The sequence below is a fragment of the Oncorhynchus tshawytscha genome, linkage group LG10, assembly GCF_018296145.1.
Source record: "Oncorhynchus tshawytscha isolate Ot180627B linkage group LG10, Otsh_v2.0, whole genome shotgun sequence".
Classification (NCBI taxonomy): Eukaryota; Metazoa; Chordata; class Actinopteri; order Salmoniformes; family Salmonidae; genus Oncorhynchus; species Oncorhynchus tshawytscha.
Genome location: NC_056438.1, coordinates 61,623,297 through 61,644,891, shown reverse-complemented (window position 1 = coordinate 61,644,891; position 21,595 = coordinate 61,623,297). Strand labels below are relative to the sequence as shown.

General features: G+C 40.4%; 1 protein-coding gene across 4 annotated transcripts in view; it reads right to left on the bottom strand.

The window, feature by feature from the left end:
• Positions 1–21,595, bottom strand: part of LOC112260580 (phosphatase and actin regulator 1) — a 91,689-nt gene that overhangs the window by 27,849 nt on the left and 42,245 nt on the right. For all 4 annotated transcript variants that reach the window (XM_024435807.2, XM_024435808.2, XM_024435805.2 and 1 more), the window contains exons 2-3: positions 16,917–17,081; positions 1,030–1,110 (exon numbers count right to left, since the gene is read on the bottom strand). In XM_024435807.2, the coding sequence (XP_024291575.1) occupies positions 1,030–1,110; positions 16,917–17,081 (246 nt within the window). The remainder of the gene's footprint in view (positions 1–1,029; positions 1,111–16,916; positions 17,082–21,595) is intronic.

Genomic DNA, 21,595 nt, shown 5'->3' with positions numbered 1-21,595 from the left:
CGGCGGTTGGGAACCAAAAAATCTCCAATTTGAACTCCAGACCAAAGGACAAATTTCCACCGGTCTAATGTCAATTGCTCATTTTTCTTGGCCCAAGCAAGTCTCTTCTTATTGGTGTCATTAAGTAGTGGTTTCTTTGCAGCAATTCAACCATGATGCCTGATTCACACAATCTCCTCTGAACAGTTGATGTTGAGATGGGTCTGTTATTTGAACTCTGAAGCATTTATTTGGCATTCAATTTCTGAGGCTGGTAACTCTGGGTCTTCCTTTCCTGTGACGGTCTCATGAAAGCCAGTTTCATCATAGCGCTTGACCCGTTTTGCGACTGTACTTGAATTAACTTTCAAAGTTATTGTAATGTTCCAGATTGCCTGACCCTCATGTCTTAAAGTAATGGACTATTGTTTCTATTTGCTTATTTGAGCAGTTCATGCCATAATATGGACTTGGTATTTTGCCAAATAGGGCTATCTTCTGTATACCAGCCCTACATTGTCATAACACAACTGATTGGCTCAAACGCATTAAGAAGGAAAGAAATTCCACAAATTAATTTAAGGCACACCTGTTAATTGAAATGCATTCCAGGTGACTACCTCAAAGCTGGTTGAGAGAATGCCAAGAGTGTGCAAAGCTGTCATCAAGGCAAAGGGTGGCTATTTGAAGAATCTCAAATATATTTTGATTTAACACTTTTTTTGGTTTCTACATGATTCCATAGTTGACGTCTTCAATGTAGAAAAACCCTTGAATGAGTAGGTGTCCAAAAACTTTTGACCAGTAGTATACGCACAGTCTCAATCTGCTAAATGTTCTATATTTTGAGTACTCAATATGTATGTATCATGAGTGAATGACTTTCTGAAAGTGATGGAATTTGGCATTTAGCTGAGGAGAACACCCAAGTCACATTCACGCAGCTCAGTTCACACACACACTCATTCACTGTAGGCTCAACAAAACGATGAGATGACCAAAGCCATTATTTCTTTATGGCACATGAAGTGAATGAGGAAAGCATCTCACCTTTCTCAAAGATCTCTTTCAGCACACCTCTCTTGATCAGCTCTTCTCTGCTTTGCCTTACCGACATCTTCCTCTCCAACGCTGAGGGGAAACATGATTGTTAAATCATATATCAAATCAAGAGTGTGTGTGCATGAGCATTCGTATATGGAAAAACAGGAATATTATCATCGATATCAAACCTGCAGTAAATCCTTGAACAGATTGTAATGGAGCCAAATCAGAAGATTAGGAAAACAAGGATGAGGTTTATTTTGGGATCAGCATCACCCATGTAATCAATATGTTAAATATTGAAACATTTTCCCCTGGTTATTTCTATAAATGTGTTCACTTGGTTCCCAACATTGATTGGCACACTTGCGACTGAACCCTAACGCCATAAGCACTCTGGGGGCACTGAATCATGGGTCCTATGCATCACACTACATTCCCAAGAGGTCATACATTCACCATGGGGACACGAGAGACAGGTGATTTATTTTTTATTTATATTCCTTTTCACTTAGTCTAAAATATTATGAACTGGTGACCACTGCCCATCAAATTCATTAGCAATGTAAAATTGGCAGTGAAATGAAAAATTGAAGAGGCCTCTAAATAGTCAAAACGAACACCTAATCCAGTTGTAAAGCACTAGCCTTAAGCCAAGGAAGATCTTCAAAAGGCATGAAGGAGGATGTTAACCTAATTTGTGAGAATGATGAGAATAAAAAAATGCAAAAGGTAGTGCAACATCACCTCCCAGAGTAATGCATTATGTATGAGCACATCGGGAAGGCATGTCCCAAAGTTAATGCTTCTATATTTAGATCTCAGCAGTTGAAGGACTTAACCATTTATCGCTGGGCTGAACAGAGGCAGTTTACCGTCATGTTAGTAATAATATATATATATTTTTAAATCTACCCCAGCAAAGGAACCAATTAAGAATGTAAAATGAGGATCAGCAAAAACACTTGAGCAGCACACTGCAACAATCTCCCTGCAGGCCACCGGCTCTGGAAGTGAGACTATGTGTATGTGCGCACTCAAACGCATAGTATGTGTGCAGATGTGGTGTGTGTGTAATAAGGAGCTACAGCTCTCTCGATAGTAGGGGACAGGGCCAATACACCTAGAACCCAAACAGAAGGCACACATGAGAATCATTTAAAAAAGGTCAGAAACTGTTGTGAGTCTCTAGTGCATGCAGTCAGAGTGAACCTTCTAATGTCACATCGCATAAAGTTCTCAACATTATGAGCTCTTCCAGGACATCTAGATGTTTTAATTCACCATCCAAATTTCAAAGACTAGCCAGAGAAGCTCGTTGGGGATGGGAGAAGTGGAAATTGGGCAGTGTGCAAAAACATTATATTTTGAAGAACTGGACCGCTATACCAAAATATAATGCCATGAGCAGGATATCCACCTACATTACTAGTACAGCAGACAGGCAGAGGAATAGAAAAGCACAGATTTTTATTTTTATACTCCCACCAGGGTTGTGCTCAATTCAGAATTGAGACTCAAATTCTTGAATTGAAGTAGTAAACAGGATACAGAATTGCAATTCAAATGCCTCTTCTAATCTATATTTAGGTGTAGTCTATACAAATACATACTGGACACAAAACAGACATGTCGTTACATACATGCATGTAAAATATTGGATCTTCAGGACAAACTGGAAATTAATGATCGAGGAAAACAAAACCTGTACGTAAAGATTGTAAATTATTATGTTTCATTATGACCTACATTTTGTTCAATATGTGGAAAATATTACATGTCCCAGAATGCATTAGTTTAACACTCCAATTGACCCTAAAGCCTTACAAAAGAAGCCAAACAAATGAAATGGTTGGTGGAAATATAAGTGGCTATTCTAAGCACTAAGGTTAAGAGTAAAAGAACATTATTTTGTATAACTTTTCTCTGGAAACAATGTATCTGGAAGTGTGACCTGTCAGAGTCAATGAAACACATGTTCTACGACTGAGTGGAATTTCTTTGAATTGCACAGAATTGAATTCTACTTCCTGTGACTGAAATTATACATCCTGTGGAGTGTGGCCAATTAAAATGTTCAACTCATGAGTTGAATGGGAGTCAATTTGAAAATTCAGAATTGAGCACAACCCTGCCTCCCACCCTATACTGGGTGTGTGTCGCATTTGATAAATGGCCTCATTTGATAAAGCACCAATCGCGGCAACATCATACCCCCCCAAAACATGCTAAACTCTAATCATTACAAATAACAGGGGAGGCTAGCATTTTTTTGGTGGTAGGATCTCACTAATCATTCACAATTAAGTCATGACTATACATAATCATGGTAGCATCCACATTAATGTATTAGTGTTCAGAAACATATTCAATTCCTATTTACAATAGAAGTGACTCCAATGACAATACATTTACCATTAATTTCAATTGAGGCACAACATAATTCGAAACGATCAAAACAAACTCAACAAGTATGTTGAGTCAAACTTGATAGTCCTTGCATGTTAGAATATGTTATAAAATGCTACACTATTGACTACTCCAATACACAGTGTATTTGTCCAAATAATTATGACGCCTTCAAAATGGGGGGACAAGATATATCAAGTGCTTTCATTTCTAAAACGGTAAAAACAGAAGGGGAGATTCTGTAATGTTGCCTCATAAAACATTTGATATCAAATCCAAAATGCTGGAGAATATAGCAGACCTTTAACAGCTTTGAGGATGAGTGGAAGTGAACCCCAGAACCCCACAAAACTTGTGTGTTTGTAAACAGCTAGCTAACATGGTCTAGTTGTTTTCTCATTAACAAAATTGTCATTCAACCATAGTAGTCACGGGTGGGATAGTCCAAATGGCCGGGGACGAACAGGCATTGCCTGCATGGATAGTAACGTTAGCAGCGCCATGATGTGTAGCACACGGGTAAGTTGTTTGGTTAACCATCTTATAGGTAACGTCAGCTAAATAGCTTGACCTGCTAAAAAACAACCATGTTAGCTAGCTAGTAGCTAAGCTAGCCAATGAACAGTCCCAAAGAGAGAACTGCCAATGCAATACGAAAACAATTGCAATGAAATATCAAATGTTATTTATCACTTGAGAATAATGTATCAAGTCCTGGTCTATTTTATGTTTCCTAACATCAGATACAGAGTCCTGTGAAAGTCCCAAGTCCTGGAGAGATTGAAGGGTATATCTCCAATGGGTTATATGCTATTGGTTTACTATTACGAGTCAGTTGTAGCGCTACACAAGTACTGTTAAGCAACAATGCATAGACCTAGAACATGAATGGCCAACCTTGCTTATAGAGCTCTAGCTACTCTGTGCAGGTATCAGTTCCAGGCCAGCCCTGACATTCTGCATATTATTTGTATTAGACACTTTAACTATTCAATCTTGTTAAGAGTCAGATGAATGTCTAAACCCATAAACCATTTACACAAGCGTCCTTTGCATGACATGAAAGTGTTGATTATTTGATTAAAGTAATAGTTTGGTCATTGAACATTCCCCGTTTTTTATCTGGTTGTCACTCATTTTGTTTGATATTATAGACTTGCAGAGGATGTCCTTGATTATTAGTGGATGTAACAATTCCTATATGGCTGACCTAGGATACAACCTCTGTCCACAACAGCACTTCATACTCACAAAGCAGCATCCATTATTTTGGTTGGTCTAGGATAACAGTACTTTCAGTCTCAGGGCGGCTGACATCACCACGATGGCTACTAGGGCTGTGTCTCACTTGGTCTTTCCTTGATTACTCGCATCCCAGTGCAAATGTATTGGAGGATAAGGTCCCTCCCCTCGGACCCTCTCCAATGGGTTTTTAGGAGGCGGGGAGAGGAATCGAGAGGATAAATTAAGAGCCTAGCACTCACCCCTCTGCTACACTCACTGACCTTCTCTGCTTCAACCTCAGCAGGCAGCAGTGCAGACAACCGAGTCGATCTAGCACCCACAGAATACATTGTGTATTTAACTCTGCTACATTGATGCCGGTCACAGTCAATGGCATAGGTGAGAGGGGTGTGACCACTGATGTCATCCCCCTGATACTTTGAGTAGTAGTCTATCATGAATGCATCTAGATTTTTAATAGCATAAGCATCTCAGCTGATTTCCTTTTGCAATTTTGCACTGATTTACTTCATTCTGCTACACTCACTGTCCTCCTCCAGTGGGCCGGGACGCAAATCCTAATCAAATGACACTTGTAGCTAGCATGCCAACCATTGGAGGTGTTAATGCTAGAAGGGATCCAGCTTTTGTCAGAATGTACTTATTCCTAGCAGGTTTTAGAGAATTTACACAACAGGTTAGGATAGTTAACGTGGCAGGTTAAGGTTATAAAATGGGTTAGGATTAGCTAAAATGCAAAAAAGATCTATCAACTTGATGTAAATTGGACAAAATCTGGATCCCATCTAGAAATTAACCCTCCAGTGGTTGGCATGCTAGCTACAAGTGTAATATTTGATTAGGGTTTGCATCCTAGCCCGGTTAGTCATAAAGTGACCATTCACTGTGGTCACTCGTCAGTGTATTTTTCTCTTTCCTCCACTAGCTGTGCTCTACCCTTTTGGTGACAGTGGATGGGAGATCATTTATGACACGCATGCTAAATGCAGACATGGGATTAGTATTGGCCTCGTGGGCATGTCTAATGCACTTGTACATGTAGCTTGTCATTTCTACACTGAAACAGGATTAGCAAATCCTCACACTTTACATTGGGATGTTTTCTTCTTGAAATGATACAAATAGGAAAAGCACTCGCATCTGAGAATGTACGTGTGGAAAATAATTAGCTAATAACTAAAAAGGCTGATACTGGAAAGATCAGTGTGTAGGATTTTCATTAGACAATTGAGGCCAACTAGATTTGACTCCTACTGTACATGCCGTCATGAAATGGATTGGTGCAAGCTCTCAAACTCTAGGCGGCATATTGGCTTCTCCCTACAGTTCACGTTTCTAAAATGTCAATATTCCCTTGCGATACAGCTTTTGAAACATATGGCCCTTATCTTTCAGCAGTTTTGCAAAGAGCCACACAGCTATGGGTGTCTCCATCAGATGAAACTACCCTGAGTTACACTTACACACAGGTGTTCGGAGCATGCTAGATAGCCAACAAGCACAGGTGTTCTTGTCTTCCGTAAACAAATGCTCGAACATGGAAATATGGCAATGTGGGAACACGAACAAGGTGTGTATCAATTTAACATTGTTTTTTGAAAATGATTTCTCAGTGATATGAAAGTTAAAGGTCCTTATGCTTCCATAACCATACCGCAAGTGATGCATGTTAATGTTCAGACCGAGCTACAGAGGACGCCGTTGTCCAATGACTTATGTAATGGAACAGAGTCATGATCAAGGGCTAGTGAAAGCCCTAACCTTGTAATAAAAGGTAGTCTTCAGGATGACATGCACAGGACAGAGACCTTATCAAATATCACCATAATGAGGGTGTGCAGAAAGGAATATTAAGGTTCATTTCATTTCAAAATAAATGTTGCTTGAAATAGTTGCAATTTGTTTGCTTCATGTTATCCTGGTGTAATTTAATATGCATTTCAACATTAACATAAGGTGAGCGCTAGCATTTTAAAAAATGAGTCTAGATTTACTACATGTAAACAAATCACTAGGTAGATCTCGTAACCGTACTATTGCCTCAATAGTACATGCCTCAAAAGCTAGCGGTTCATTAAAACTACAGTATGTTTCTTAAATTGAAACTAAGTGGGCAATACACCTGGGTAAAATATAGTTGCATTTGAGGGAGCAGACCAAGAGCTAGGCGAGACTGATTGGTGAGGGAGAGCGAGGTTTATAATGGGATAATTACTGCTGCTAGCCAACGTTTGATAAACAAACAATGTGTCTGTCAGTCTAGGGCTGGGCGATATGGCCAAAATATTAACACAGTATTTATAAAAATTTAAAAAACACATTTTGACGGTATGTTTTTTAATAATAAATGTTCTAAATTTGCTTTGAGTACTGCGTGACCCTAGGGTGGCAACACATACATGGGTGATTCTGCAACTTCAGGCACTTTGGCCTGGCAAGCTTTCAGAAGTTAAAATGTATTGAAACACCATTTTACCAGTATTATAATAGTCTTTGATTTGTCTAGAAATAATATATCTGATAATGGCTGTGATTGTACTATTCAGGAATTGATTTGTCATTTTTCCTCAGACAGCCATAGACAAATGTCATTTCCATCACATCATTAAACATCCATTTTAGTTCAATTAAATATCATACAATTTTATAACATTTCTTATACATTAACTTGCATTAAAATAATATTCAAGTGCTTTAAGGTTCTCCTAAGATTAATAATTCAACACAACTCCTGAATGTATAAACCTGCCTTTGACAGCTGAAAATATGTATCATAAAAAATATTTCCACCCAAACTTTGTGAGATAACCATATTATTTCACTAAAACAAATCAATTTTAATTATACATAATATACTCATTTACCTAAGAATGTGGTGAAAATGACATGTAAAAAAAAAAAAAGAAAACATTTTATTGCAAACATTTTGAACAACCATTGTAGAGCGTTTAATTCATTTAAGAAAAAGTAAGATTCCAAAAGGGGGCAGACCTCAAGGAAGTAGGCCAGTGTTTTTGAGAGATGAACCCAGATTGCAGAGGGGTCATCCACATAGAAGAGCTCAGTGAGCAAAGTGAAACGGTATCATTTGTGGTATGTCCAACACAGGTGTGGAGGGTCACCTGCATGTGAGAATCACCAAAGTGAACTGCCTGGATTTAACTGGTGTATTTACACAGGTAGTTCTCTGTGGCACAACTTTGGTTTTAGAAGTGGGGGGTTGAAATAATTGTTATAACATTTGTATTATTCAGTCGGATAAACACTCAGCCTACCCGACCGCTCTGAGGTGTCTGCATGGTCCTAAAGCACACAGTTGCCTCACATTCAAATGATGAAACTGGATGGGACAAAAATGCAATTTCAGAATGTGGAGGGGGGCATTCTCCCATCCCCAGTGAAAGTTGCGCCCCAGAGTTCTCTGCAAAGTCAATATGCACATGATCTCCTCTTTCCGCAGATTCTCTTAATTCTCTCAGTTTGGAGTATTGGTGTCAGATGTTGTACATGTGTTTCTCCAACTTCTTTCAATCCTTTGGAGAAGTCCTCCAATAGAATATGCAGTGTGCCCCACACCTTTTATTATACTGTCAAATGTACAGTGAACTTCTCCATGTTTTCCTCTGTTTTTCCTCATTTCTCTCTCTTCAGCTTGGTTTTTCCACTCAAACCATAATGTCTGCTCACCAGCATCAAAGTCAAGATGTTTAAGCTCTTTGGCTTGGCAAAGGGAGAACTGTGTACATGCACTCTTTCTTCAGGTTCTCACAGCACAAAGACTCAATAAGGTTCTCATTGTTGCTGCAGCTGATCACTTTGTGATACTGTAGTTTATCCGCCATGAACTGAACTGGAGGTTGGCGTGGGTTTTGCAGAGGCATGTGTCCCTAACCTTGACAACCCAAAAATACGTATTTTAAAGAATTCATATTAGGACATTCTAATCTCTGAATATTCCCTCTTAAAATCCTGATAAAGGTTCTGAATTGTGCCATTCAAGAAGTGCTTCTGCTTTTTTTCCCCTTGTTCCCGCAAGTGTGTCCTTTTTCCCCCAGTTGTTGCTCTACTGTTGACATCACGTTCATATAATCTAGTGATTTTCTCTTGCAGCTGTGCTAATTATGTTACACTGCTTGTTCCTGGAGTATTGAAGACTTGTTGGCCTGTTTTCATTTGCACTCGTTGCTTTTGCTGAAAATCCAAATTTGCTGTTTGCAGCTTTTGACCAGGCCATACTTTCTCAGGATGTTGCCTCTTAAAGCACTTTTGAAGCCACTTGTTTGTCCTTGGCATTGTGCATTTTGCTTTAACGCTGCAATGATGGCATTTTGAAACAATAAAATCCTTCGAGTTCAGAGTTCTCTTCATTTTTTTCTCTTTGGGGAATCTGGTCTATCCATTTTCTTCATCAGTTGATCATACCTTTTTTTTGTATTTCTCAGTTTTCTGTTAAGCTTTATCAAGTTTGACATTTGTCATGCAAAGATCTGTTTTTGAGCGACCTCTTCCAACATTTGTCCTTCCAGCAAGTATTAGAATTCTCATTCCTGTTGCAGAAGAGGAAGGGGTATCAGGGCAGGTATGATGGCCCCGTGTTCTGGCTGCAAGTCATCTGGTGACTAAGGTGTTGTTGCCTGATAGGTAGGTCTCCATTGCAACTGTTCTCTTCATATAGTCTGTATTCTATTCTGTTGGTTGCATTTCCATTGCCATTTCTTGCTTCTTTGTTCTCGCTTTGTAAGCGCAGAGATATCTATCACTTCTCCCTTCTTTTTTCTTCCAGTATCTTTTAATTAAAAATAATATATATATTTCACCTTTATTTAACCAGGTAGGCTAGTTGAGAACAAGTTCTCATTTACAACTGCGACCTGGCCAAGATAAAGCATAGCAGTGTGAACAGACAACAACACAAAGTTACACATGGAGTAAACAGTAAACAAGTCAATAACACAGTAGCAGAAAAAAAAGGGGAGTCTATATACATTGTGTGCAAAAGGCATGAGGAGGTAGGCGAATAATTACAATTTATCAGATTGACTCTGGAGTGATAAATGATCAGATGGTCATGTGCAGGTACTGGTGTGCAAAAGAGCAGAAAAGTAAATAACAAAACAGTATGGGGATGAGGTAGGTAAATTGTGTGGGCTATTTACCGATGGACTATGTACAGCTGCAGCGATCGGTTAACTGCTCAGATAGCAGATGTTTAATGTTGGTGAGGGAGAGAAGTCTCCAACTTCAGCGATTTTTGCAATTCGTTCCAGTCACAGGCAGCAGAGAACTGGAAGGAAAGAAAGTCAAATGAGGTGTTTGCTTTAGGGATGATCAGTGAGATACACCTGCTGGAGCGCGTGCTACGGGTGGGTGTTGCCATCGTGACCAGTGAACTGAGATAAGGTGGAGCTTTACCTAGCATGGACTTGTAGATGACCTGGAGCCAGTGGGTCTGGCGACGAATATGTAGCGAGGGCCAGTCGACTAGAGCATACAGGTCGCAGTGGTGGGTGGTATAAGGTGCTTTAGTAACAAAACGGATGGCACTGTGATAAACTGCATCCAGTTTGCTGAGTAGAGTATTGGAAGCTATTTTGTAGATGACGTCGCCGAAGTTGAGGATCGGTAGGATAGTCAGTTTTACTAGGGTAAGTTTGGCGGCGTGAGTGAAGGAGGCTTTGTTGCGAAATAGAAAGCCGACTCTAGATTTGATTTTTGGATTGGAGATGTTTGATACGAATCTGGAAGGAGAGTTTACAGTCTAGCCAGACACCTAGGTACTTATAGATGTCCACATATTCTAGGTCGGAACCATCCAGGGTGGTGATGCTAGTCGGGCGTGTGGGTGCAGGCAGCGAACGGTTGAAAAGCATGCATTTGGTTTTACTAGCGTTTAAGAGCAGTTGGAGGCCACAGAAGGAGTGTTGTATGGCATTGAAGCTCGTTTGGAGGTTAGATAGCACAGTGTCTAAGGAATACAGAATGGTGTCATTTGCGTAGTGGTGGATCAGGGAATCGCCCGCAGCAAGAGCAACATCATTGATATATACAGAGAAAAGAGTCGGCCCGAGAATTGAACCCTGTGGCACCCCCAGAGACTGCCAGAGGACCGGACAACATGCTCAAACATGCTCTCCGTCTTTTTGCAGATGTTCCTGGTATCGTATATGATCATTTTTTATTTTGTTTCTGTCGGTGACCTCTGTTTTTAGAAGATGCCACAAAACAGCACAAAGAAATACTTAAGTTTTCCAATTGTGCACACCTTGGAGCATTTGAGATGTAAGTAATTTAAAACATGATTAAATAAGCCCAATTAAAAATAAAAATACATGTAAAAAGTAATAACAGGAATTTGTCATTTCCTCCGCATTCTGTCATTTCCAGCAGTTAAGTTTGATGGAAATGACGCTTCTGCTGTTTTGAGAAAGAATACAAGCATGCTAAGTAGTCTAATTTAAGTGATTTCAATGAGTCTTTCTCCATTCTGATTGTTTTATACTGTTGAATGCAACTTCTCAAATTTCTGCATTTGATATCATTTACACACTGCCATGTAGGGCTGCACAATATGGGCAAGTAATCTGGGCCTTATTTTTAATTACGCTTACCCAGTACATTTATTTGCTAGCGATTAGCATTAGCGGCTAACAAGATTTAGGAACAACTTGCTAAGAAAAGAAACTAGCTGTTTGCAGATGTAAGAAACAAACTAATGCTAGTAGATTTATATTAAGAAGCAAAGTGACAACTGCAAAGTTGTCAGCAACAGTGTTGCATATGCTGCATTGAACATGCAGACTGAACGCAAGTGTCTCGTGGCTGAGGAACATCAAATGCTCTCCTTGAGTGACAGGGGGCGTGGCTAAACCTGTGTGGAAAGCAGCATAGAGAGAGAGTGGAGAGATGACTCCAGTAGCGAAGTAAACTATAAAGATGGACGTTACACTGCGTAACACATTTCACAAACCAAACATTCAAATACCGGTATAGAAGGTCAAGTAAAAACAAACCGGTCCTTGCATCAATACTGGTATACCGCCCAGCACTATGTCAGACTATTGCTAGCTACATTTAGTTTAGTGATTGTTGGCTGTGGTGAGAAATTAATCTATATAGCTGGTTTAACAAGGTAAACTGATCTTTCTCTACCTTCACATCACAAGCTCTGTAGTTCTTTGCTGTGCCAGCCAAATGTAGCACCACCAGAAAAAAACAAACATCAGATTTTTTTTGTGGATCTGGTAGCAACAATATGAATTAATATTTTTAAACCACCAGTATACGCCCACACCATTCTGTTGTTGGGATACACCCACACCATTCCAACACAGAAGCTACAGTTTTCCTTCCCAAAAAAGTACATTTATAATTTAAGTCAGTAATTTCATAGAAATCTAAACACTAGACAGTTACTTTAAGCCTTACATGTTCTATCAAAACGGCTACATTATTTTACCCAGCAGACATTGTTACTCCGATTAGCATGACTTGAATTTATAAATCAGAACAGACTAGCGTCACAATATTTCAGATGATTCCAAGCTGAACATTGAGGTAAAAATGGGTCAGAGGGTGGTTGTGTGTCTGAAAATGCAGTAACATGTTCTGTGATTACATTTCAATTTGATCCAAATGAATAAGTAATTACCAAAAGATGACAACTCTGCTTGCATTGCCATGATTACACTGATTTGAAACACGCCTCAGCCAGCTAGGTCTTCAGGTTTGTCACAAACATGCAGTTCTAAAAAATGTGGACAAAGGATATCACTGTACACTTATGTTTTTTGTGAACCTTGAACAGCTTCTAACTACAAAATGTTGTAAATCACTACTTGTTGCCCTGTTCCAGAATTATATTGAAAAAAAAAACTGTAGGCTAGGCTACATTAGGTTTCCACTAGTGTGAGTTGGTTCAGACCCAGAGCATGAACAAGTGACAATGTGAAGTCAGTTATTATTGCCACAGTCCATTCACAGTAAATCTTGGCAATCATGACCAAGCTAGCTACTCATGATCTGCACCAAGATGAGGGGATTATGAATTCATTGGAGAGACGCTTCTCAGAGCATATTAAATGAAACTGGCATCATTGAATACACTCCAACAGCATCGACTTGCAAGTGCTACGCTTAGCTTTAGAGAGAAATCCATTCTGCTGCGAATTGACCCAGATAGGAGACAGAGCGTTCCCTACAGTATCAAGCCCCGGGACGAAGTGAGGCTTTTAGCGAGGCAATTCACTCACCCGTTAGCCTCACAAAACCAAAGTAAAACTTTCATGCGGTCTTGTGTCACAGATGTTGTGGCTCTCACATCTGGAAGTTAAGGCAAGGGAAGCATCGGTGTTTAAGATCAGGACACGGTTTGTACGCTATTGATAACACTCCCGAGTGGCGCAGCGTTCTAAGGCATCGCATCTCAGTGCTCGAGGCGTCAATACAGACCCTAGTTCAATTCCAGGCTGTATCACAACCTGACGTGATTTGGAGTCCCATAGGGCGGCGCAAAATTGGCCCAGTATCACCCGGGTTTGGCTGGGGTAGGCCGTCATTGTAAATAAGAATTTGTTCTTCAGTGACTTGCCGAGTTAAATAAAAAGTGTGTGTGGGTGGCATCTCTGGTGGAATTACTTTTAGTTGCCCTTTTAAAACATTTTTTTTAACAGTGCCTTCAGAAAGATTTTATACCCCTTGACTAATTCCACATTAGTCAAGGGGTTGTTAGAGCCGGAAATCAACATGGAATGGATTTTGTCTCACCAAATCTACACCAGTGGAGGCTCCTCCAGGGAGAAAAGTGAATTTCATAAAAATAGAAAAATAGTATAGTTTTTTATCTAAAGCATATTTTGCAATATATACTTCACCAAATAATTGTTTAAAACACACTCTTTTGCAATGAAAGTCTACAGTAGCCTCAACAGCACATTGTAGGGTAGTACCATGGTGTAGCCAGAGGACAACTAGTTTCAGTCCTCCTCCGGGTACATTGACTTCCATACAAAACCTAGGAGGGTCGTGGTTCTCACCCCCTTCCATAGACTTTTACAGTAATTATGACAACTTCCAGAGGACGTCCTCAAACCTATCAGAGCTCTTGCAGCATGAACTCACATGTCCACCCAATCAAAGGATCAGAGAATGAATCTAGTACTGAAATCAAAGCTACAGCTAGCTTAGAGACAGTAGTTGAACAAAACATTTGCCTATGATTATTTTCAGAATTCTTCAAGCCCTGTCAAATTGGTTGATCATTGCTAGACAAGCATTTTGTTTTAGGTCTTGCCATAGATTTAAGTCACAACTAACTCGGACACTTTGGAACATTCAGTCTTGGTAAGCAACGTCAATGTATATTGTTTAGGTTATTTTTTTGCTGAAAGGTGAATTCATCATCTGTGTCTAGTGGAAAGCAGACAACCAAAATAGTTTTTTTTAATCCTGAAAAACACCAGTCCTTAACGATTACAAGCAGACCCATAACATGATGCAGCCACCACTATGCTTGAAAATATGGTGAGTGGAACTCAGTAACGTGTTCTATTGGATTTGCCCCGAACATAACACTTTGTATTCAGAACAAAAAGTTAATTGCTTTGCCACATTTTTTGCAGTATTACTTTAGTGCCTTTTTGCAAACAGGATGAATGTTTTAGAATATTTTTATTCTGTACAGGCTTCCTTGTCATTTAGGTTAGTATTGTGGATTAACTACCATGTTGTTGATCCATCCTCAGTTCTCCTATCGCAGCCATTAAACTCTAACTATTTTATAGTCACCTTTGGCCTCATGTTGAAATCAAATTTTATTTGTCACATACGTGTGTTTAGCAGATGTTATAGCAGGTGTAGCGAAATGCTTGTAAATCACTGAGCGGTTTCAGTCCTCTCCAACAACAGAGTTAGGAAGGATGCCTGCATCTTTGTAGTGACTGGGTGTATTGATACACCATCCAGAGTGTAATAACTTTTTTTTACCCATCTACCAATAGGTTCCCTTCTTTGCGAGGCATTGAAAAACCACTCTGGTCTTTTTGTTGAATTGGTGTTTAAAATTCACTGCGTAACTGAGGGACCTTACAGATAATTGTATGTGTGGGGTACAGAAATGAGGTAGACATTAAGAAAATCATTTTAACAACACTTACTGCACACAGAGTCCATGCAACTTGTGAAGCAAATTTTTACTCATGATTTATGTAGGCTTGCCCTAACAAAAAAGGGGTTAAATACTAATTGACTCAAGACAAATACAGCCTAAGGACCCCTGTACATCCTGAACATAAAAATACTTCATACACCATGATTGGGTTTAAATAAGGTCTACAGAACATGAAAAACAAAAGGATTCCAAAATCTGCATAATTGTACTGTATTTTCAGTGGCATTTAAAACAAAATCCATATTTTCAATAGGCTATATTAAGAACAACAAACCCAGGAGTGTTCAGATTAGTGCCCCACACTCCCAAGGAATAAAGCTTGATCCATGAACCTCTAGTTTCAATAGCATTACATTACCATAAGAACACTGTGGCCTGACTAACCGAAGGGACAGGAGGCAAGGCTTTCAGGACTTTGAGCACTGTGGCTAGCCCACTCCTGGATTTATGAGTATAGCCCCCCAGAGCTGGCCTTCATCTGCCTGACTAGAATACATAATCCACAAGCACATTCTCCAATTACCTGGTTAGAACATCTGCATGCCCAGCAGCTTGTCTGCTTCTTGCCTGCAGTCACAGTCCCAATGATCATGATGAACATCATAAACAAGAACAACCACAAAATAACAAACTTGGTAATAGCTGAACTAATCCAATAAGATCATTGATTTGAGTTTTTGCAAAAGGTTTTGTTATGGTGTAACCTACTGAACACTTCCAACCATCCGTCAGTGACTGCCTTGAACAACTGACTGATGGAGTAAACCTGGTGCACTACTTCTGCTCAATGGTCAGGGGGCAACCAAGGTCACTGCTGTAAGTCATGATGAGCTCAGCAGTCTCCATATAGCCTTCCCTGGTTCCAACTCCTCACAGAGCCATCCTAACATAAAATGAATTTGCAACAAAGAAACTATATGTATCCAAACAGCCAACTACAATGTCCTCTGCAGTGTTTGGAACAATACGTGTCCTCAGTGTAGAAAGGGACTGAAGTGAAAAGCTCTTACACAAGCCAGTCCAATGGGAAAAGCTAGTAGGTCACAATATGCCATTATGCTGCCATTAGTGTAAACAGTAGGAATAAGACTGAACAAAATAATACTACACAGAGAGAGTAGTCTTATCCATTGGGTTTTACTGTCGATTTAACACAAAAAAACTCCCTTTGTCAAATTCTGCTGCTCTGTTTTGCTCAGGAGAAAAGGGAAGACAAAAAACATTCGCTCAAATATGCAGTCAACATTATGCATACAAAGTATGTGTGAGAAAAAGATGGTGGCCAGCAGAAAGTGATGAGTCATTGTAAAGTCAAGGTGTCAGCATTCACTCGTGTCAGTGTCCCCAGGGATAGAAAGGCAAGGCTGAGTGCCCAAGGCTAGAGCACTGGAGGGGAAGGTGACAGTCACAGTTTAGCAGCCCTCAACCTTAAAGCTAGAATCCTTAATGGTGAGACTGTAATATTCCAAACGGATATGACAAAGCTACTACATGTAAATACTCAAAACATTAAAGTGCATATGGCATCACTGCCAAGCTCAATGAATTACTGATAACAAAGCCATCACCAGAGCCTGGAGGAGCAGGAACCCAAATATAGACAGGAGTTCAGCTCTGTACCTGACTGACCCAATAGAAATTCAAAGCGAGGGAGCTGATTCAGAACACATCTTTCCAATCTTTTCATGTGCAGTGGATCGTCAGGGGAAGAGGTCACATTGTTAGGAGAATACACACCATGGCTAGTAGTAAATAAATGCTGTAGAAAACCAAGGACATGTGCAGTATAATGAAGAATGTGTGCCCTTCACATGCCCCTGACTGTTACAGACCTCTGGATTGGCAAGCGCGGAACAAGAAAATATATTTTCCTGATGCATTTAGAAAAACAATAGCAGCAAATCATTTCAGAGCAGCACGTTGCTCAATCTTTACTGCATGATGAAATATTCAGACAGTTTTAGGTAGAGGATATAGGATTAAAAGACTGGAGACATACCTAGGAGGCTATAAATAAGGGAGCGGTACTTTGAGGGACAGAAAGAAGGCGGTGTGTGTTTTGCGTGTCCCTTACCGGTAGAGGTCTGCTTGAACTTCTCACTCTTCTTCTTCCTCCACTTCCAGGGCTTCAAGAGACGGCCCAGAGTGGCAAACTTGCTCCGGCGGCGGATGGGCGGTGTGTGTGTGCCAGAGACCAGAGACTCGGAACGCGTTGCGGACCGCCTTTCAACCTCCTCTGCTATAGGGGCACAGAATGGAAAGAGTGGCTGGTTAGTTAGCATTCTGCTATATTCAGGGACAACAGATGGAATTAATAGCTAAATCCAGTCATATTTGTTGTGCGTGGTCTCACAAACAAATCAAATAAATGAAATTTCAACAGCAGTAAAACCGCTGAAGCGTCTCTGATAAGACTCCAGTGTAGAAATAAAGATAGGCCAACTAGCCTTCCTCAATGATGTGATCTGGCATGGGTAAATAGACCTGTGTGTTATCATGATATATTCCAAATCTGAACAGCAGGAAGCTGCGGATTAGTTTGTACTAGCTTGCCAAGAAACAGACACGCAATATCAGGCCAGGGAGAAATAGTCCCGTTTACAAGCTCCTTATAGTCACTAGAGCTTTTCTCTTCATTTGATGTTGTTTTCAATACCATCAAGAGGAGTAGTTGAAGACAATGTTCAAGTTAATAGCATCCATATTAAAAACGACTCACTCAGACTTGTCCGGATGAAAGTGTTGTAGACGTAGGCTACTGTAATCCACATAAGCATCAACTCTACATTGAACGGGATTTAAATGTGCTTAAAACCTTAGCATTTGAGAAAGTTTAAACCTATTTAGCTTATTCCCATGAGATAATGTGTTACACTTAGCTACTATGCTAACATGACCAGCAAGATTATTTCCTGTAACAAATTCCAGATCAACCAATCAAAGATCTTAAAGTATAACAACATTCACAGGCCTTCCTCATTTCAAACCAGTACATCATCAATAGCAGAGAAATAAATAAAGATCCTGCAGGAAAAAAAGGGCTATACACGCACATGTCCACTGAGAAGTAGAACTAACATGACAAATGCCACCAAGAAAAAATTAAATACTTGACTCAAGTTACACAGAAACCTGGGCACTTGCTGGGAATCAGCTGAGTCATGATTAGCGTATATACAAAATGTTAAATCAGTAACAAAGTCAAGGAATGTGATCAATTTAGAGCAGGGATGGCCAAATGTGATGGGGGCCACAAAATCTGAACCTATCATGAAGGGCTGCAGTGGCTCGCAGGCCTTCGTACCCACACGTGCAGTCAGAGCCGGCCCTAGCCCTTTTGGGCTCCCTGAAATAGTTCAATTCTACACATTTTCCCATGGGGCGTAGCAGAAATCATGCAGTTAAGAGAAGTTTGCTGCAATTCAACACATTTCCATTTTTTATTTATTTAACCAGGAAACCTCATTGAGATTTGAAATATATATTTTCAAGAGTCATTACACAATTACAGACAGACAAGAAAATTACAAGTAATCTAGTAAAAACCATAGAAATCACAGGAATATAACAAAATCATAAAACAGCAAATTAAAAACACTGACCTCAGTGTCTCAGCCTCCAGTATTTATGCTGCAGTAGTTTATGTGTCGGGGGGCTAGGGTCAGTTTGTTATATCTGGAGTACTTCTCCTGTCCTGTTCGGTGTCCTGTGTGAATCTAAGTGTGCGTTCTCTAATTCTCTCCTTCTCTCTTTCTTTCTCTCTCTCAGAGGACCTGAGCCCTAGGACCATGCCCCAGGACTACCTGACATGATGACTCCTTGCTGTCCCCAGTCCACCTGGCCATGCTGCTGCTCCAGTTTCAACTGTTCTGCCTTATTATTATTCGACCATGCTGGTCATTTATGAACATTTGAACATCTTGGCCATGTTCTGTTATAATCTCCACCCGGCACAGCCAGAAGAGGACTGGCCACCCCACATAGCCTGCTTCCTCTCTAGGTTTCTTCCTAGGTTTTGGCCTTTCTAGGGAGTTTTTCCTAGCCACCGTGCTTCTACACCTGCATTGCTTGCTGTTTGGGGTTTTAGGCTGGGTTTCTGTACAGCACTTTGAGATATCAGCTGATGTACGAAGGGCTATATAAATACATTTGATTTGATTTGATTTTGATTTGACCGGTCAAGTAATCAGTCTCAAAATCTTTCAATGATTTTAAAAAACACCAAATGGGGACAAGTTCTTTCAGTTATAACTATTTTGTAAGGCATTCCAAGCCGATGGCACAGAGTACATAAAAGCCCTTTTACCAAATTCCGTTCGGACATTTGGAACAGTTACCAGGATAAAGTCCTGCGAACGAAGCAAGTACCAACCACATTTCTGAAGAATAAAAATGTCCAAATAAAATATTGTAGTAAACCCAAAATGGCTTTGTAAATAAAAGTATACGAGTGACTAAAGGCCAGCCAACCCTGGTATAATGTACAGTGGTGCATAAGTGTTTTGCAGTTTAAAATAAATCTCAATGCTCCATGGTAAAAGGGTGTTAATTTATCACACACTGAGCAGAACTATTCATAAAATATCACCAGTCTCATATAAGCATAAATGTAGCCGATACTAACCTCCTTTTGGCTTCAAAAGAAAAACAGGCCTTATTCCTAAAATAAAATCCCAACCTCAGTTTCAATTTCTTTTTTGAATATGCAATTACATTTTTTTTTTAAAGGCAGTCAATTACAAGTCCAAGATATATATATATATTTCTGAGGTTATAGCCTCAATCTCATTGCCCTGAGAGGTAGTAAAAGGTGAGATTCAGGTCCATTTCTTGCTTTAGAAAACACCATTAGTTTAGTCAGCATTGAGCTTCAATTGATACAAAGGTATGTTGAACAGTATAAAAGCAGTTTAAGTTCTGTAAAGCTTTTGTGAGAGACGAGGCACAATAAAAAAATAACAGTATCAGCATAAGTGAAGTTGCACATCTAAATGATTTATAATAGTGAAGAGGTGACCAAGTACAGAGCCCTGGGGCACACCATTAGAGAGAGACAATTGAACAGACATGAGCCTATCAAATTGAGTTCTATAAGATAGTAAACCATGCTCAGAAAGACCTACACTCGACAATCTCTGCCTCAGTATAGCATGATCAACTGTATCAAATTGTATGTCACATACACGTTTGGCAGATGTTATTGCGAGTGAAGTGAAATGCTTATGCTTCTACATCCGACAGTGCAGCAGTATCTAACATTAACAATTCCACAACAAAACCTAATACACACAATCTATAATGTATAAGTATAAAATATATGGATGAGCAGTGAGCGGCTAAGATGCAATAGATAGGATACAGTAAATACATATGAGATGAGTAATGCGAGATATGTAAACATTATTAAAGTGGCATTACTAAAGTGACTAGTGTTCCATTTATTAAAGTGGCCAATGATATCAAGTCTGTAGATAGGCAGCTGCCTCTGTGCTAGTAGTGGCTGTTTAACAATCTGATGACCTTGAGTTTGAATAACTGCGTCTATCTCTGTCCCAGCTTTGATGCACCTGTACTGACCTTGCCTTCTGGATGGAAGCGGGGTGAACAGGCAGTGGCTCGGGTGGTTATTGTCCCTGATTATCTTTTTTGCCTTCATGTGGCATCAGGTGTTGTAAGTCTTCTGGAGGGCAGGTAGTTTGCCCTCATTGATGCGTTGCGCAGACCGCACCACCCTCTGGAGAGCCCTGCGGTTGTGGGCAGTGCAGTTGCCGTACCAGGCGTTGATACAGCCCGAAAGGATGCTCTCAATTGTGCACTTGAAAAAGTTAGTGTTGGTTTTTGGTGACAAGCCACATTTTTTTCAGCCTCGAGGTTGTTGTGCTTTCTTCACCACACTGTGTGCGTGGACCATATCAGTTCCCTGGTGATATGTACACCAAGAAACTTAACTTTCCACCTTCACTGCTGTCCCTTTGCTGTTTCCTGAAGTAAACGATCGCCTTTGTTTTGCTGACCTTGAGTGAGGTTATTTTCCTGACACCACACTGAGGGCCCTCACCTCCTCCCTCTAGGCGGTCTCATCGCTGTTGATAATCAAGCCTTCCACTGTAGTGTCGTCTGCGAACTTGATGATTTGAGTTGGAGGCGTGCATGGCCACACAGTCGTGGGTGAACAAGGAGTACAGGAGGGGGCTGAAAACGCACCCTTGTGGGGTCCCAGTGTTGAGGATCAGCGGAGTGGAGATGTTTCCTACCGTCACCACCACAGGGCGGCCCATCAGGAAGTCCAGGACCCAGTTGCACAGGGCGGGGTCGAGACCCAGGGTCTCAAGCTTAATGATGAGCTTGGAGGATAGTATGGTGTTGAATGCTGAGCTGTAGTCAATTAACAGCATTCTTACATGAGATATTCCTCTTGTCCAAATGGGATAGGGCAGTGTGCAGTGATGGCGATTGCATTGTCTGTGGATCTATTGGGCCGGTAAGCAAATTGAAGTGGGTCTAGGGTGACCGGTAAGGTAGAGGTGATACGATCCTTGACTAGTCTTTCAAAGCACTTCATGATGACAGTGAGTGCCGACACTGAATAGGAACAATGGTAGCCATCTTGAAGCATGTGGGGACAGCAGACTGGGATAGGGAATGTTTGAATATGTCCGTAAAACACCTTGCCAGCTGGTCTGCGCATGCTCTGAGGACGCGGCTAGGGATGCCCTTGGGGCCGGCTCCCTTGCGAAGGTTAACACGTTTAAA